Source organism: Hyperolius riggenbachi, chromosome 7 (assembly GCF_040937935.1).
Source record: "Hyperolius riggenbachi isolate aHypRig1 chromosome 7, aHypRig1.pri, whole genome shotgun sequence".
Lineage (NCBI taxonomy): Eukaryota > Metazoa > Chordata > Amphibia > Anura > Hyperoliidae > Hyperolius > Hyperolius riggenbachi.
In genome coordinates, this window is record NC_090652.1 from 320,076,143 (window position 1) to 320,096,058 (window position 19,916).

At 43.5% G+C, this 19,916-nt stretch overlaps 1 protein-coding gene across 1 annotated transcript in view; it reads left to right on the top strand.

Moving 5' to 3' along the window:
* Positions 1 to 19,916, top strand: part of LOC137525261 (protein mono-ADP-ribosyltransferase PARP14-like) — a 70,156-nt gene that overhangs the window by 18,628 nt on the left and 31,612 nt on the right. Inside the window, exons 6-12 of the mRNA XM_068246285.1 lie at positions 1,041 to 3,298; positions 9,875 to 10,111; positions 10,282 to 10,503; positions 13,297 to 13,378; positions 16,245 to 16,394; positions 16,537 to 16,599; positions 16,803 to 16,982. Of these exons, the coding sequence (XP_068102386.1) occupies positions 1,041 to 3,298; positions 9,875 to 10,111; positions 10,282 to 10,503; positions 13,297 to 13,378; positions 16,245 to 16,394; positions 16,537 to 16,599; positions 16,803 to 16,982 (3,192 nt within the window). The remainder of the gene's footprint in view (positions 1 to 1,040; positions 3,299 to 9,874; positions 10,112 to 10,281; positions 10,504 to 13,296; positions 13,379 to 16,244; positions 16,395 to 16,536; positions 16,600 to 16,802; positions 16,983 to 19,916) is intronic.

Below are 19,916 nucleotides of genomic sequence, written 5' to 3' on the forward strand. Positions count from 1 at the left end.
GTTAGCCAAGAATCAGGCGATTTTTGATTTTCTAAAGTCAGTTACTAGATATAGACCAGTGCTGAAGAACTAGTTCCTCCTAGGGATCTTTCCTTAGTTTTTAAAATTTTTAACAGGCCAAGTATTTGAACCTTTGACCTCTTTAAAGTAGTGAACAGTGAAAACTGTATTTTTGGTGGCCATTACTTCAGCTCGTAGATTTATCGACATTCCAGCATTATCAGTAAAGGATCCCTATATGATGGTTTAGCAAGAAAGGATAACTTTCAGAACAGACCCATCATATCTACCACAAGTAGCTACAAGATTTCAACGTGAACAGGAAATTGAGTTTCCATTTATTTTCTGACCCACCAGGAGATGAAAAAGAAGCCAGGTTACACTCCTTGGATGTAAAGTGAGTCGTTTTACAGTATTTAGATGCCCCACAAAATCATTTAGGAAATCAAACCATTTACTTGTAGTTTCCTGTGACATAACTGAGGTATGGTGACAAGAGGTGGAGTTTTATAGGGTGCTATTAATTTTGATTGGTTGTTGTGTTTCCTTAGGAGAAAGCCAGCTTCCTCTCCTGTGTAAGCCATCCTGAAGGATTCGCAGAAATCCTGCTACCAGTGGGTGGTCTAACCATGTTTTAACACCAAAGCATTGAAGTCTATGGGCATGAGAAAGGGCAAAATAACGCATCACAATTAAAATGACATGCAACATTAAATAAAAATTTCACTTTATTATTATTTTTTGCATTGGATTCTGATTTTTGCTGGAAAATGGAAGGTCAACAGTAGTGGTGGCCGTGCAATCCATATTAGACAAGATTTCTTCTGATATTTAATGATACGGGGTTGTAGATCACGTAAACAAGTTCAGAAATATATTAATCCGTTACCTTTATCCTCAACTCGTTGTATAGTGTATGGATGGCAGTAGATCGTTTTTTACTCTTAACAATGATGAATCTAGTAGAAAGAACTAGACTTTTAATGCCATGTTGGTTGTGTTACCGTGATGACCTCTCCACTTCTTTCCTTCTCTTCCAGCTGTAAAGAGAGTCCTGAAGATGGAGCATGTGTTTTGCAAGACAAAGATATTCGTGTATCCATACTACCCACTGCTGCGTGTAACACTCTATGGAAGGAGAGGACCTCGTATAGAAATACCTAAACCTATAGAGTTCCCAATCAGTCCATACATACTGGAACACATCATGAATGATGGTGACCTAAGGGCCAGCATGGATGAGAAGATGAAGAGTAAACACTGTGAGATCATCTGGCCAGATCTAGGAAACCAAAACCCCGTTCTCAAACTAGTCTTCCCTCCTTCTCTGTCTACTCAACTCAGGACCATGACAAAGGTTCTCCTGAAGTGGAAAGATGAGGTTTATAACACGTTCTCACTTCTCATATCAAAGTACAAAGTCATAGAGTATAAAATGGATCAGTTAGTCTGGGAAGCTTTTAGAGAACATGTGGGTAGCCCCACATATGACGGTGTGCTAATCAAGCCTGACTTTCCCACAGAGAAGGTTTTCCTGGCAGGACTGTCCAAGGACGTTACAAAGCTTGATCCAATGTTCAGAAAACTTATAGATGAAACCACAAGTCAGATAGAAAGAAAGACTCGAGGTGTGACAGAGCCCATAGCCATGTCCCCAGTACTCTATAAAATTATCTGCAACAGTGGCCTACAGAAGAAGATACTGGAGCAAGTCCCACAGCTGAAGATTGTCTATGATGTACCTACAAAGCGTGCTCGACTCTCTGGACTGAGAGATGAGGTTCTCACTGCCAAATGTGAGATACTCAACATGAAACAGGAACTGAAATCTAAATCCATCCAGATAAATCCACACCTCATTCTGTTCCTGGTGCGCACTGATAATGAAGAGCTATCAGAGCGGATACTTTTACGAAACAATATTAATGCACTGATGGAAATTGAGGATGACTCTGTTAAACTAACCGCTTACACCAAGGAAGACCTGATAGAGGCTGAAAAACAAATCAACCAAAAACTTCTCTGTAGACAAATTCCTGTTGAAGACAAGAGACTCTTAAGATCTCCAGAGTGGAGAAGTCTTAACTCACATCTGCTTGAGGCATTTAATGCAGAGAAAAGCTCAGTTCTGATCCTGGAATGTACTTCTGGAGCACCTGATGATGTGGTTATTGCCGGTCTGTCTTCAGTCGTACAAGACTGTTACCAACAAGTCAGTGACTTTATGGAGAGAAACACCACAATACAAAGAGATATTTCTGTTAAGTCAATGGCAGTGATGCAGTTCATCCAGGAGGAAAGGAGGGAGATGTGGCAGAAGTTACAAGATGATGTTATTGTGATTAATAACCGGAACGGCCTATGCTTGTCAGGTCCAAGAATGCAGGTCCAAGAGGCTTCATCACTCCTTGAGAACATTATATCCTCACTTCATTTGGATACTCTGCGTATTGATAAACCTGGAGCCAAAAAATATTGTAAGGATAAGGAAGAGGAGCTTCTAACAGCAGCACAGACAAAATTCAAGTGTGTGATCTGTTTAGAGGCTGGTGGAGACTACAATCCAACAGGCAAACTCAGGTATCAAGTGACTTTCCCCAATGGCATTACCCTCTCTGTATATAAGGATGACCTGTGCCGTCACAAGGTAGATGTTATTGTCAATGCAGCCAATGAAGACCTGCAACATATTGGGGGTCTGGCAAAAGCTATTCAGGATGCAGCAGGGCAGAAACTTAAAGACGAGAGTGATCGTATAATCAGGAGAGATGGTAGATTGTCCACCGGTGATGCAGTCATTACTGGTGCCGGTAACTTGCCATGCAAGCAGGTTATACATACAGTTGGTCCTCGATGGGATTCAACATCAGCATCAAGATGTGAACGTCTCCTAAGAAAGGCAATTACCAGCAGTTTACAGCTGGCTTCCGAGAGAGGACTCAGATCAATAGCAATTCCAGCCGTCAGCTCCGGTGTTTTTGGATTCCCTCTAAAGCCATGCATTGAAAACATAATGGTAGCCATACAGGACTATGTGGAGCTGCCAGGACTAAAGAGCGCCTTGCGGACAATAAACCTTGTAGACACGATTGATGAAACTGTGAGGATTTTTTCTGAAGTTGCAAGTGTCAGATTTGGCAAGCAAAGAGCTGAGGCCTCTGCAGCACTGCAGCCTCAGACTGGCATAAATATGGTGGAAAAGCCACAAGCACAAGTGACTGGACATAATGACAAAACCGTAATGACTAATGAAGGCCTGACCGTCAAGCTAATTCAGAAGAATATTGAAGACTGTACGGTATGTAGATTCACTCCCATTACATGACTCACTTGAAAGCGGAACTGTAGCCTAATTTTACCTCTACTTTAATAGTTTAGCTACATGATAAGAAGTTCTAAACTGTATTAAGCACCTGAAAGGGTTTATTGGTTTTATTTCTGGGAGCCTTAGCTGTGTGCTCTCCAGAAAATGTGGTTTTATCTCTGACTGTAAGAAAGAAGAAGCCCATTTATAGCATTAGGCTTCTGTGTGCAAGGTCAAATCACATAAATTATATTTTCCTGGCTTCAAAGCTTTCTGGTAGAACTGGATATTACATGATTATGCAAGATGGCTGGTTCCACGCTAGCTGCTGTGACTAAAGGGGGAAATGTTATTTCTGAAAGATCACATTATTTTTAGATCAAAAAGGCAGATAGGGTGACTAGGTAATGAGAAGCTTAGAAACACTTTTTATGCTTATGCCAGATTGTAGTTACACCTGAAGGCAATATATTTGAAATATATTTAAAGTGTACCTGAGATGGGACATTATCTATACTTACCTTGGCTTCCTCCAGCCCCACAAAGACCATGTACTCCCCCATCATCCTCTTTGAAAGCCCCTCCATTCTGGTGCTACTACTCCCGGTAATCTGGGCAATCGGCACTAGTTATGGGGTTCTGTGCATGCTTGGCTGGGTGTGCACCCCTGCACTGGCGAATGGAGGGGGCTATTCTGGGTGCCTGGAACACCCCCCCCTTCCTGCACTGAGCTGTGTATTCAGCCAGGGAAGCCCGCATAATATAAACAGTCTCATTCTCCCTCTCTTCTTACTTCTGGTGCCTCCCTCCAGCTAATAGAATGAGAGAGGCAGCTGAGCTTCCCTCAGACCCCCACAAGAAGATGCAGCCTGCAGTGAGAGAATGTTGATTCAGGAGTCCCCCACTTTCCACAGCACAGAAGTGTCAGACATGATGCAATTAGAGTGCAGGCAAGCTGGTAAATATGCACAGCATGATGCAGAGCTTGCCTGGACTCAGGGTCCGTGGGCAAACATCTGTCTGGTCTCTCCCTATTGTTATAATGACTGCATGTTTGGATAAGGTGTTAAACAAGTTGAAAAGTTTTTTTGCCAGTCCCTAGACTCCAGGAGGGCTTCTTTCTGACTTGTGTGGGAGACTGGCAGTGACAGGAGTCATATTACAGGCAAGTAGCCTGTCTGATGTGGGACTGCAATACAGATATACAGATAAGTTCTCTGCTGCATCTCAGGCTATTCTCAATTTCTCCACTCCTCTCTCTGGGCTAGTGCAACGCCAAAATGACAATAGCAATCGCTAGCAATTTGTGAGTGTGATTTTGTGAGGCGATTTTCAGAGCGATTTTTGAATGAATCGCTCAAAAACATGCTACATGCAGTATACCTGCGATTTTGAAAAAATCACAACGCTGCTGTGGGAACACCCACATAGGGTAACATTAGCCAAACGCTTTTCAAATCACGGTTGATTTGAAAAACTCTCAGAAGCCCTCTTGGTGTGCACCAGCATCCTTCATTCACCTTTGTTTCCCTCTTCCCCTAGAGCTAACTGTGTGTTCTTGTCTTACAGGAAAGCTAAATAAAAGTGCAATCCTGGTGAGGCAAAATATTATTATTTAGTATTTATATAGCGCCGCCATCTTCCGCAGATGCATATATCCCTGCATCATATGGGTATCGCTTGTGGTATGTGACACTATGTAGCATATTCCACTGAATTGTCCAAACTAAGTCTATCTCCCGTTCCTCTCTCGGGGATTTGTTCCAGCGCTGTACTCCGTTCAAATTTGCTGCTACCAGAAGCCCTCAGAAACACTCGTGTCCTTGAAGACTTCCAAAGATAGGCAGCTCCATAATGCGCCAGCGCACTTTTGTGCATGGGCAGTATGGAGCCACCTGTATTCGGAAGCACTCGGGGACATAAGTGCTTCTGGACCTTTCAGGAATCCCCCCCTTTAAAAATCCTGCGTTTGCCCCTGCCCTGGGAGTGTGACACTGGGTGTGCACACAGCTGAGTCGCACAGGAGCATGCACAGAAGAGCGCAGCCGGCCTCATAACCAGGAGGCATAGCTGAAGAACAGAGGGGCCAAACAGGACGGTGCAGGAGGCCACAATCGTCATGGGGCTGTAGGAAGCCCCAACTAAGTATAAAAATCTATTTCACATCTCAGGTTCACTTTAATGTGGAACCCTAGTCTCGTGTACAACATATTTCTCTGCCACCTCGTTGCTATTAGCCAGGGATACCACCAATCACAAAGGGCCAATAAAAAGGCTCTACAAATTAGAAGGGTAGCGTCCTTACTCAAGGAAGATAGCATTTACTGTACATAGTAAGACTACAAGACGTCCAATGCTTGATTGATGGAATGTGAGGAGAAAGGCTTCAAGCTGGAGTTAATTTTTCTGCCCAAGAAAGTTCCTATGAGATGTGAGCAGTGCATGGGGGTTTCTGATGAGTAGAGATTAGAGATGAGTCCACAAATTCTGATTCCCAAGTTTCTGATCACGAATCGGCTTTCCGAAACCAAATTCAGTATTTAAAATGTGAAAATCTGAATACCGCATATGCAGAGTGTGGAATTCCAAGTATCCAAGTATTTTTTTTTTTTTTTTTTCAGGGCAATCTGCATCAGAATTGTACCGCAATTGGCATTTGGAATATCATGTATGTCCGCAAAATATAGCGGATTCCGCAAAATACAGCGCAAAACCAGTAAATAACAAACAATGCTGTAAGTTGCTTATTGGAATTTATGTAGGTAGAAAAAAAAAACAGTTTTGTAAAAGTAAGGCCTATCAATGGCTAACTGATAGAGTTAAATTATGCAAGCTTTCTGGGATCTAGTCCCCTTCTTCAGACATATTTCCAGATGTTTGTCTGCACTATCTGAAGAAGGGGACCCGCCGTGGCCCCGAAACAATTGTCATTTTGTGTGCTCATGAAGCAATAAATTGAAAACTACTTAATTTTGAATTGGTGTGCCGACCTGGAACTTTTGCATTTGCTATTTCCAGATATTAGCTGAAGTACAGTGGGTTGCAAAAGTATTCGGCCCCCTTGAAGTTTTCCACATTTTTGTCCCATTACTGCCACAAACATGAATACATTTTATTGGAATTCCACATGAAAGACCAATACAAAGTGGTGTACACATGAGAAGTGGAACAAAAATCATACATCATTCCAAACATTTTTACAAATGACTAACTGCAAAGTGGGGTGTGCATAATTATTCAGCCCCCTTTGGTCTGAGTGCAGTCAGTTGCAGTTATTTGTAAAAATTGTTTGGAATCGTGTATGATTTTCGTTCCACTTCTCACGTGTACACCACTTTGTATTGGTCTGTCACGTGGAATTCCAATAAAATTGATTCATGTTTGTGGCAGTAATGTGACAAAATGTGGAAAACTTCAAAGGGGCCAAATACTTTTGCAAGCCACTGTAAAACACTGATGCAGGTAAATAGTAAACACGTAGATGGCAGTTGAGCTGGTTGCTGTTTAGCTGTTAGATGTCAGGTGATCAGCAGGCTGGAGCCAGTGAGCTCATGCAAGCAAACATGAAATCCAGCAGGTTTCTGAAGATCATTAATAGAGATGGCCTGAACGGTTCGCCTGCAAACGGTTCCAGGCGAACTTTAGGTGGTTCGCGATCGCCGGCGAAGGCAAACTTTTGTGGAAGTTCGATTCGCCCCATAAGGCTCCATTGAGCAGAACTTTGACCCTCTACATCACAGTCAGCAGGCACATTATCACCAATCAGACTACACTCACTCTTGGAGCCCCCCCCCCCCTTATAGAAGGTTCTCCTGTCGTTTTACTCACTCATCTGCCTACAGTAATTAGGGGACAGCTGCTGACAGACTCTGCTAGGGAGAGTTTAATTAGGCTCTTGTAGCCTTGTTCCTAGCTGATTGTTCTTCCTTATATTACCCTCTCTCCCTCCTCTCTCTTCCCTCACTCCCTCCTTCCGGAGGGAGGAGGGTCTTGTCTTCCAGTGAATTGTAGTATTTCAAAAGCCAGCTTGCATACCATGGCTGAGAATAGAACCCAGGTCCGAGTGTGTGGTAGGTAACTCACTTAACCACTATACCAACACTACATGCTGAAGCCAGCCTAGCATGTACCATTATGATCAATCCAGGAGAAAAATTAGCTTCTCTCTCACTCTCTCACTCTCTCACTCTTTTTCTCTCACTCTCTCGCTCACTCACTCGCTCACTCTCTCACACTCACTCACACTCACTCACTCACTCCGCGGAATTGTATTTTCCACAATTTTAGGCGGAAATTGGTCATTCCGTTATGTTTGGTCGGAACAGAATTGCTTTTTCAATCTGGCGGAATTCCGAAATTGCCTGTGAAATTCTGCCGGTATCAGTTGATGGTTTTAAGCTGAAAATTAACTTCAATGGCATAAAGTCCTAGAGAGAGAGCGAGCTCATTTTTCTCTTGGGTATATCACAATGGTACATGCTAGGCTGGCTTCAGCATGTAGCATTGTAGTGTGTTGTGTTGGTGGTATAATGGTTAGGATAGCAGCCTACAGAGTGGTAGACCTGGGTTCTATTCCTGGTCAATGTGAGTTGGCTTTTGACATGCTACAAATCCTTAAGCTAATTTTTCTCTTGGATATATCATAATAGTACATGCTAGGCTGGCTTCAGCATGTAGTGTTGGTGGTGGTATAGTGGTGAAGTGAGCTACCTACCACACACTCAGACCTGGGTTCAATTCCCAGCCAAGGTATGTAAGCTGGATTTTGAAATACTACAATTCCCTGGAATACAAGACCCTCTTCCCTCCGGGAGGAGGGAAGAGGGAGGAGGGATTCCTGGTGTCATAAAGCAGTGTAGGCCTGCAATTGAACATTCAATTAGATTTCTGACCTTAAAACACTGCTTTGTATTAAATCCAGATTTTTTTCCTGGGACTTTTGATGTGTATTTCACTCAACCATGTCTTCCTCCAGGTATTACACCCCTTGAAACATCTTTTCTATCAGGTTACATAAGGTGTCATGAAACCCATTTTACAATTTAAACCTTCTGTTAATGTCTTGAACATTTTCATAAATTTGTATTAAGAAATTTGTCTTGATTATTTATTTTTGAAGTTATCCTTAAGAATAAGTACTTTGAGATCTTGCATGCTGTGTCCTGGTTCACAGAAGTGTTGGGCCACTGATGTGTCCATTTTCCCCAAAGGACACAGCATGCAAGATCTAAAAGTACTTAGTACCCGAGGTGGGTTTATGACATCAGTATTTGGACATATAGGCACATTCTGCATACAATGCCCAGCCTCTGTGTCCTTACAGTGTGTATCCAGTCTCCCCCCTGCTCTGCTGTCCCCCATTATAAAAATCACCAGGCTAGCAACACGCAGATTGCCGCTAGTCAGCTGTTTAATTTTTGTCTGCCACTCACCGCCGCTCCCCCACCTCCCTGCCTGTGTCCCTTCCTTCCTCGCCTCTGTAAGCTTCCTCCAATTGGCTTACAGAGGCTGGGCATTGTATGCAGAATGTGCCTCTGTGTCCTAATATTGATGTCACGAATCCACCTCGGGTTCTCTTTAAGGATAATTTAAAAAATGTGAAATCAAGAAAACTTTTGTGAGTACAAATTTATGAAAGTGTTTAATACGTTAACAGAAGGTTTAAATTGTGGTATGGGTTTCATGACATCTTATTTAACATAATTGCTTTAATTTCTTGGCCGCAGCCGGGCGCAACCATAGGCCGTAATAGTGATTACAGCTATAGCGTCTCACACTGAGTAACTTCGGCGCCGTCATAAGACGGAGCAGAAGTTACATTTTAAAACGCTGTAATTCGGCCGCCAGCAATACCTGGAAGCCAAATTATATTTGTCCCCACCATCCATGTGGACCTGGAGGGGGAATAGTAATTACCGCCGCCGGGTACTTGTGCAGCAGCAGAATCAGCCGTATACTGGCTGTAGCGCTGCGGAATATGTTGGCGCTATATAAATAAAAAATAATAATATCCTGCACCCAAGTCTTCCGGCGGCAATTACATATGTACGCATTTGGTACATCTTATTTCAATGCAGAGTGTGCATATTGTCTATTAGTAGGCTCTACACACTTATGCAGGTAGTCCTTTGGATGCAGATTGTCTAAAGTAGCGCTGCCTTTCTCCATTGTATACAAAAACTGTTCGTTTTTAATCAGTTGCCCAGACTCCTCTCAGTTCAGGAAGAAGATTGAGCACATGATCATGAATGGCCAGTACAATTCAACCCCATTGATTACGTTGATCAGGTTGTGCTTTATGAAATCAACTTGAAGGAGAATTTATTTTAGAAGAACAGATTTTATTTCTTCTGCTGCGAACATGATGATAAATCCTCATAGGAGCTCCTCAGAGGCCATGTCTAAATGTCCTCAGAGGACAGTAGGTTAGCCTGATGAGTTTATCAGGACTTTTCCTGGAATCTAAACTTAAACATCTGAACTTCTGGTAAGGTTGCACCATGTTCTTCTTTGTGTATATCTCATTACTATGAAGTACAAGTTTCCTCTTATCTATTCTCTCCATGGCAGACGGATGTGATTGTGAACAGTGTGGGAGGAAACTTGGACTTGAACAATGGAGCTGTGGCCAAAGCTTTGTTGCATCGAGCTGGATCCAATATACAACAGCTTCTGAATGATGAAGGCAGTGGTGTCCAGGTGACCGCAGGATCCGTGTTTAGCACCAATGGTTGCAGTCTCAGCTGTCAGGAGGTTTTACACGTTGTCACCCCTCAGTGGGACAGCGGACAAGGGACTTCAGAAAAGGTAAATGCCGACCCATAGTGCCGACACAGCACCTGCCCGTTTCACTCTACTCACTTTATAATTTAGGAAAATGGGCGGCAAAATGTAATGTGGTCTTTACAAAAAAGTGAACATAGAGTTCCTCTTCTTCTGCAAAATCGTCTTTTATATTGCACTTCTTTCTGATTCAGATCCTTCGGGGAATCATCAGCAAGTGTTTGAAGCAGACAGATCAGAATGGATGGAGGTCCATATCGCTCCCGGCTATTGGAACCGGCAATCTCGGCTTCCCAAAAGTCTTATCGGCATTTGTGATGTTTGATGAGATCTTTGAGTTTAGCCGAGGAAATAAAGTGCAGAATCTTCAAGAGATTCATCTGGTTCTTCATCCCAGGGACCTGGATACAATCAAGGTAACACCAGCATGCAATATTCAGGGGAAAATTAGTCTAATAGTATGCTAAAAAAAAAAAAAAAAACGCAGCTTAAAGTGAACTTGAAAGGAAAAATTTGCCCCTAGGGTACTACCAAAAGAGGCTAAAGAGGATTTCCCATCCTCAGGCCTGGATTTACATCACAGGAGCCTATAGGCACAGATGTCCTGGTACTCTAGACTTTGTCCTCCTACAAACACCCGCTGGACCGCAACGCAAGTGTCCTGGCTGAACCAGCTGTCACTTCTCCCTTACCCGTAATAGCTAGCTACAGGTGCCCCAAAACATTATGTGGCCAGAGCTATCCTCTGTATTAAGTGGCTAGAGGTGTCCCCGACTGAAGGGAGATCTCAGCAATGGAATGCCGAGAGCCGGGTGAGTAACCTCTCATTTACACTCTACTCAGGACTCTACATAGGTAAGGTGGGAGGGAGGCATTTGAGAAGGGAAGTGAGCTGCCTTTCCATCATCAAGTGTCTGTAGGCACGTGCCTGCAGTGCCTTATGGTAAATCCGCCCCTGCCCATCCTCCTCAGCAGTGGCGATCCAGCAGCGTGAAACTTGAAAGTCCGCTTGTGCAGGGTGTGTGCGCAGTAGCAGCCCTCCGCTCAGGCTTTGGCAGAAAATGTCGAGCCCAAGTAGGTCCTCTGTACTGCACCTGCTATGTAATGATGCAATTTTGGCATGCTTCGGCCCCCGCATTGCACCCACATTTTCCTACTTTGACGCAAGCCCCCTTTCTTCCTTTTTCAGTCCTGTGTACTTTTCAGGGAAATATTGTTCCATTCTTCCGGCAGATCATTAGCATGTACTGTAAAGCTCCGTCTACGCTAATGCGGCTCGACTGATAAGATCCGTCAGGTCGGATTTCGCCACCGCCGATTCCCTGCTCATTTCCCACGAGGGGACAATGGCAGGGAATCGAGCGGAAGATAAGCGGGGACGAGCGGGGGATCGAATCCGATGCGCGGGGATGCGGCGGGTACACGCGGGGATGCGGAAGAGGTGATCCGGCGGCTAATCGAGCCGCCGGATCGCTTCGTGTAGACGGGGCTTAAGAGGTGTAGATGGATAGCGCACTCAAACATTTGTCACTTATACTGAGGTTAGATGATTGTCTTGGGTGATATGAGCTGGGTGAACAGGGACTTTGTCATCTGGATAAACAGCATCACCATCAGGGAACTAGCTTTGCACAGTGGGATAGACCTGGTCACTCAAAAAGGTCATGTAGTCGATACTAGTGTGATGTGACTTTGCAAGGTAATGATGGGACCAGCAGGGCCGGCGCTACCATTAAGGCAAAGGAGGCAGCTGCCCCAGGGCCCCAGAGCTTGTAGGGGCCCCCAGTGGCTACAAGAGGAAAAAAAACATTTTCAAATCGGACTTATAGTTTTTGAGAAAATCGATTTTAAACTTTTAAAGGAAAAAAAACACATTTAAAAACCTGCCGACTTTAATGGTTAATAGCAAATCCACCTTAAATGCTAGAAACCCTCAATTTGCAGGATATGTTAAAGGGAAGGTTCAAGCAAAATAAAAGAGTTTCACTTACCTGGGGCTTCTACCAGCCCCATGCAGCCATCCTGCGCCCTCGTAGTCACTCACTGCTGCTCCAGTCCCCCGCTGGCAGCTTGCCGACCTCGGAGGTCGGGGGCCGCATTGCGTACGTTTTTACGCATTCCCGCTAGTGCAGGAACATCAACACATACATTTTTACGCGTTACTGGTTCAATGCGTAAATTTTTACGCATTGAACCAGTAATGCGTAAAAATGTATGTGTTAATGTTCCTGCACTAGTGTGAATGCGTAAAAATGTACGCAATGCATCCCGCCGACCTCAGAGGTTGGCAAGCTGCCAGCGGGGGACTGGAGCAGCAGTGAGTGACTACGAGGGCACAGGATGGCTGCAGGGGGCTGGTAGAAGCAGAAATAGCTGGTGGCGGGGGACTGGAGCAGCAGTGAGTGACTACGAGGGCACAGGATGGCTGCATGGGGCTGGTAGAAGCTCCAGGTAAGTGAAACTCATTTTTTTATTTTGCTTGGACATTCCCTTTAAGGAGATCATTAGGAATAAGAGGAAAAAACAATTTTTAAAAAAGACCTTATAGTTTTTGAGAAAATCGATTTTAAAGTTTAGAAGGAAAAAAGTATAGTTTTAAATGCGGTAAATGTCACTTTTAGTAGCAAACCTAACGGTAGTGTCATTTTACATGCATCAAACGAAAGTGCAATAAATTTCCTGACGGGGTTTCCAGGGGGTCTATACGCAGCCGCAGCGCTTTGGCCAGGGATCGCTATACAGCGCAATATGGCTGTATGAAGATCCCTGTCATTTTTTCCTATTTTCCCAATTTTTTTTTTATGTTTAGAGTGTGGGAATTTAAAAAAAAAATAATTATGTGGGGTTCCCCCTCCTGAAACTTTTTAACCCCTTGTCCCCCATGCAGGCTGGGATAGCCAGAATGTGGAGCTCTGACCGATTGGGACTTCACACCCTGACTATACCAGCTGCAAAAATGGTCCCCTAATGCCGATTTTTGTTCCGGGGTATATGTTGGGGGGGCCCCCCAGGTTTATTCTGCCCTAGGGCCCCATTGTTGCTTAAACCGGCCCTGGGGACCAGCAGAATACCACAATAGGGCTGCCCATAACATGACTGAAGATGGAAATCTAGTGTGTGTACGGTACATGGCCGCTGCCGTCACTTTCTTACACAAGTCTCTTCCTTGCTGCCCAATGAATATTTTCTTATATATATTTCTTTTCCAGGCTTTCTCTGATGAGTTGGCAAACTGCACGGAGGGCAGCAGCAGCACAGCCAGCCGTAGTCCGCCAGCCGTTCCGGGACCATGTAAGTCATACAAGCTCATGTCTGGTATAGGAAGGGCTTTGTCAAAAGGAAACATTGACTTTTCTATGGTTCTGATCCAGTTCTGTATCGTGCCCAACGAAGAAACTTAAAGGGAACCAGAGATGAACGTTTCACACAAAATAAACATATCAGTCGATAGCTTGTAAAGAATAAAAGCTCTACCTGATAATTTCGCCGCTCTGGTGTGCCTTTTTTTTGTGTTTTTTTTATCCATTTATTGCTCCAGGAAAAATCAAATATGGCCGCCGGCTCATTTCTCTTCTGCTTCCGGGTTATGAGTTGTTCTGGATGTGCTGTCTAGGCTATATGAGACTATGCTGCTATCTAGGCTAAATGCAGCCTTTCATCTGTGTGCTTTCATTTTGGTATGATGTGCAGCTGCCTGTAGGAAGTGTCTCTCATAGGAGTGAAACTGCAGTCATCCTCATCTATTCAGAGTGCACACAGAGCACACAGATCATATACTGCAGCCACACTTGTCTGTTTCAGAGATTCTCTCTCAGCAGGAGCAGCCCCTCCCATGTCATCACAGCTCTCAGTATGCAAAGCAGGAAATTTGAGCCAGGAGGTGGCAGGCTTGGGCTTGAAAAGACTCCACAGAAGAGTGACTCAGCTATAATGATTCCAGGTTAAACCTAGACTGAGCCAGTCTGGGATTCTTATCACAGCTGTTAATAGACTAAGCAGATAACAATGAAACTAAAAGCAGGGTAGGTGTTTACTGTCATGTTCCCACTGATAAATGTAATAAAATACATGAGGGTGCTTCATCTCTGGTTCTCTTTAACGTGAACCTGAAATCAAAGCGTATACTGTATTTATACTTACCTGGGGCTTCCTCCTGCCCTGTAAGGTGCATAGAGTCCCTCACGGGCATCTCGCCCCTCCATTCTGCCGCTATCTGGCCGGCCAAGCTTTATAACTCATGTGCGGCTCAGTCACGTGCCTCCGGTCGCACTACCGCTGGAGACCGGCGAGGGACTCTACAGACCTCATTGGGCAGGCGGAAGCCCCAGGTAAGTATAAATACAGGATAGGCTTTGATCTCAAGTCTACTTTACAGTTTTGAAAGCTTAAAATTAAACTTATGTACAGTTAATTGTTCAAAGTTATTACCTAAATTAATAATGGTTGGTTTGATGTCTGCATATATACCTCTACACAGAAGATTCATATTAAGCAATCTGTATTATAGAGATCAAGTAAGTAGCACATAAATCAATACATCACCAACTGGAAAACATGGTATAAGATAAAATCATCAATTGGGAGACTAGATATAAAGATTGATCCATTATACATGAGACCGCTATGTAAAAAAAAGAAATGAGTTGATCACCAGTTGAATCCGAAACTTCATTTTTTGCTTCCTCACTTTACTTTTTTGTGAAGAGGTCCTGTTGTGCTCTCAAAAAGATATCTGTTGGGAGAAATTCCTTGGCAATGTGTCCACTCCGAGGTGAGACCCCCTCCTGTCAGAAAAGAGCTCAGATTTAAGTTGCCATGCACTATTCAATTATCGCTCGTTTTTGTTTTCAATTGATAGTACAATCAATATAACAATTAATCATTTTTCATCAGACTAAAGGCCAACATTGCAAATCAATCTTTCAATTTATTTTAGCACTCAATATTGATGATAAAATCGATAGTAAATGTTTAAATTCACTTCCATCAATTAGTAGATATTTTGTCTAATTGGATGTCTTAACTAGACAAAAATAGTGTGGTGTATGGCTACCTTTAGATAGCCGAAATATTGACACATGGATCATTAGTTAGCATATTCCTTCAGAGGTTAGCCAGGTGCTCCAATCTGTCGCAAACAGTCCTATCAAACTTTGTAGCTTTCTGTTAAAGTTTTCTGCTGATTGGTGGAAAGGAAAGGTTAATAGTGGACCTCCACAAGCAGCCACTAAACTTAAACCTACGTCTGACGGTGATAAATAGGTTTGTGTTGTCATAGACCATTGAGAAAAGAGTCACTGCAAGGTTTGTTTGACAAGAATGCACCGATAAAGCAATGTACATAATCCAGGTGAGGCTGTAAAACGAATGTCCCCCACTTCAAAAGCTCCAAACCTCAGACTAGTTTCTGTAACATAAAATGATGTACAAAATAAGGACAAAAATAGAAAGATTCACCTTACACACCCAATCCATTCATCAAAAATCTCACTGGCTTATTTGTCTGCCAGCGTTACTCCAGATACACACAATGCAATTTCCCATTAGATAGATTGGTTGAGTTGATTATTTCCGACAAGTCCGATCTGATTTCCAATCGTTTTTCTATATTTTGTATAGAAGTGATCAGAAAATTGATCGGAAAAACGTTGAGAAATCAGATCGGACAAATTATCAATTTATCTGTCTATCGGACGGGAAATTGCATGGTGTATGCCAGGCAATTAGATCAACACGATCTTTGAAAATGTCTTATGGCTTTACAATGTCTTTTCATCTTTTTGCAAACAAAACAAGGAAAGGGATTTAAGTATCTGCTGTGCTGCAGTGCTGACCACAAAGAGTTATTCTCAGCAGCAGAGGGAGGCGATAGGAGAGGTCAGGTGATCAGTTCTATCCAGAGGGAAGGAGATAGGAGGTACTAGGTGGTCTGCCTTTTGCATACAGGGAAAATAGTGCCTATTACTCCCTTCCAGTTCCCACCAGGCTACCTCATGGGGGCTGATGGGTTTGGGGTATAATGGACCCAAAAGGGGGCACAATATTTCTAGTTTTAACAGAGCATCATCATGCATCTTAGTGCTGGCCTCTGCACTGCATCGTATGTGGATTTAAAATATTCTACTCACCTCCATCCCCTTTTTTTTCTGTCTTGTAGCTTCCTTTGGAACCGTAACAAACCCATCCCTCGGGTTTTATGAAATGATGATCGGAACGCTCACCTTTCAGGTAAAAACTGGGGACATAACGAAGGAACTGGCCAATGCCATTGTCAACTCTTCTAATGACGACTTCACTCTACGCTCAGGTGAGACCCATGAGGTCCGAATATAATGTTCTCCTACATTTATCGTCCCGCTATAGACCTGCAGCCTTGTAAATAACTGAATAAGATACTCGATGTGTAACTTCCCCTGTGGGGTTCATGTTGTGTTTCATATTATTTGCAGGAGTTTCCAAGGCGATTTTGGAAGCTGCTGGACCAAATGTTGACTTGGCCGTCGCTACATTAGGTAAAACGCATTTCCCTCCTTGCCTTTATTTTATTTTAATTTTCTTACATTTTCCTGTGTCTACACAACAAAGCTAAGCGATGGCACCAGAGGTAGAGGGAATTGGACATCCATCATGGTGGGGTACGGGGGTGGGTGGGAGGTCACCAGGTGTTGGACAGTGTCATCTAACATTCTTCTCTTCTTCTCTCTACTTCCACCAGGTGCCCAGGGTCACAAGGGCTTCATCACAACACATTCTGGAAACCTCACACAGTGTAAATGTATCATCCATGTAGTAGGACCAAACAAACCTTCATCCATCAAGAGAATTGTCCTGGATGTCCTGCAGGAGTGTGAGAAGAAACAGATGACCTCTGTGGCCTTTCCTGCTCTGGGAACAGGTATGCTGTACTGAGCATTCTGCATCCTTGTTCAAGGGATCATTACAGCTAGCTATAGAGATAGTGCATTGGTCTGCAGACAGTAAGCCAGCAAGCTCCTGTAGGCAGACTACAACCAGAAGACCAAGCTTGTAGACACTAAAGTGTTATGTCACATGTGATACTGTGGATGTGACGAGATTAGGATCCATACTATATACTAGTGATGGCTAACCTTGGCACTCCAGCTGTGGTGGAACTACATGTTCCATGAGGCATTGCAATACTCTGACAGCTCTAGGCATAACTCGGGGAGGCAGAGGCATGATGGGATTTGTAGTTTTATCACAGCTGGAGTGCCAAGGTTAGCCATCACTGCTATATACCATAAGCAGACCGACAGTTGGAAGATAACTCATTTATTCCATGTAAAAAAAAAATGCAAACGCAATTTTTTTTTGTGAAAAAAAATTGTGTTACATGTGAACAGCGAACTGCCCATGTTTGCCAGGAACTGTCCACCTGCATATCGTTCCGAACCGTTCAGGCCATCTCTAACGTTAGCCCAATACTTTGCCAAAAGTTTGCTAGAAGTTTGCTAGACCTTTGATAATGAAGGGTCTTTATTGCTGCACATGGTCAGTCAAAGTGGCTGACATTGCCTAGTTTGATCAATCAGAGCCGATCTATGGCTACAGTGAGACTCGTCTCTGAGTAATATAAAAGCCATAAATCAGTGATTGCTGTGAAATGGTTCTTGCAGACTTATAGATCACCTGGGTTATTGCTAGGCTGTGGTATCCAGACAGCCCCAGTGGAGCTTATTTGAAATTCCCATGAGGGATTATTGGACTTTGCTGTAAAGGATGAATGAGCCAGAACAAAGCTCTGGTGGGGAATTCAAATGTCCTGACCGACAACAAGAAACTATAGGGGAGGGAGCACTGCCCTCGCAAGCTTACAAACGGTCACCTGTTAGGAACCCTTTTGTGACAGAAGTAATTTGTCTCTAGAGAAACGGTTTATACAGTGTGTGTGTGTGTGTATGTGTGTGTGTACTGTGTGTGTGTGTGTGTGTGTGTATGTGTGTGTGTACTGTGTGTGTGTGTGTGTGTACTGTGTGTGTGTGTGTGTGTGTGTGTGTGTGTGTGTGTGTGTGTGTGTGTACTGTGTGTGTGTGTGTGTGTGTGTGTATACAGTGTGTGTGTGTGTACTGTGTGTGTAGTGTGTGTGTATGTGTGTGTGTACTGTGTGTGTGTGTGTGTGTAGTGTGTGTGTGTGTGTGTATACTGTGTGTGTGTGTGTGTGTATGTGTGTATGTGTAGTGTGTGTATGTGTGTGTGTGTACTGTGTATGTGTGTATGTGTGTATGTGTGTGTAGTGTGTATATATATATGTGTGTGTGTGTAGTGTGTGTGTGTGTGTGTGTATGTGTGTGTATGTGTGTGTGTAGTGTGTGTGTGTGTGTGTGTGTGTGTATACTGTGTATGTGTGTATGTGTAGTGTGTGTATGTGTGTGTGTGTACTGTGTATGTGTGTATGTGTGTATGTGTGTGTAGTGTGTATATATATGTGTGTGTGTGTGTGTGTGTGTGTGTGTGTGTGTGTGTGGTGGGGGGGGGGAGATTAGGGGTTTACTTTGGGGATGGGGTTAATAATCAAGAGATTAAGTTGGGGGAGGGGCAGTATTAGTAAGGGGTTTATTTCGGGAAAGGGGTGGTTAAAGTAGGCATTGGAAATCTTATCAGTTAGGTGATGGGGAGAAGTGCAGAAAAAAACAGCTAGCAGGTCCATCCCATAGCCGATGGTAGAATATTGGTAACCGGAAATCGATAATACTTGTATACTCTATTGGCCAGGAGCCTGTGCTCACACTGCATGTTACAAAAATTGGAATTTACACCACCTGTAGTGGGGAAATCTTATTAACTGGGTCTCCAAGAGGTGCAAGAGTCCAGTAGGCGAATCCATCAAGTACACTCCACCTGAAGAGTTTTTAATGAAATATTTAGATGAGACAGCAGGGGGTGGAGAGGTGAGATTTGTGGTGTTGGTACTTATATATTGTATATAGAACACAATGTTTTGAAAAACGGTGCTGAAGGTGTAACTGCCTTATTTTTTTTCTGCATAAACATGGACTGGTGGAATTTTGGCTATCCCAAACAGAATGTTGCCTTCTTAAAGGGGAACTTCAGCCTAAACAAACATACTGTCATCAAGTTACATTAGTTATGTTTATTAGAATAGATTGGTAATATAATATCTTACTCGCCCTGTTTTAAAAGAACAAGCAAATGTTTGTGATTCATGGGGGCTGCCATCTTTGTCATGGGGGCAGCCATCTTTTTGGTTGAAAGGAGGTGACAAGGAGCAGGAGACACAGTTCCAACTGTCCTGTGTCCTGATTACCCCTCCCAGCTGCACACACTAGGCTTCAAATGTCAAATTCAAAGTGTAAAAAAAAAAAAAATTGCACCAAAACAGCAGAACGAGAACAACATCAGAAATCCCATCATGCTTTGCACAGCATCAGGGGAAAAAAGCCCGGGCAGTTTTCTTCCGTGCAGCTAAAAATGAGGCTTGTATAAGAGAAACAAAGTTCTGATGCTGTGAAACTGTTAAACACCAAGCCTTTTCAGTGCTGCTGAGACGATTTTTAGTCCGGAGGTTCACTTTAACCTCTTGAGGACCACTGGCGAACTGAGGGGGCTATTCCGGGTGTCTGGAACCTCCCCCCTGCACTGAGCTGTGTATTCAGCCAGGGAAGCCCGCATAATATAAACAGCCTCATTCTCCCTCCCTTCTAACTTCTGGTGCCTCCCTCCAGCTAATAGAATGAGAGAGGCAGCCCAGCTTCCCTCACAAGAAGATGCAGCCTGCAGTGAGAGAATGTTGATTATGGAGTCCTGGACTCTCCACCGCACAGAAGTGTCAAACATGATGAAATTAGAG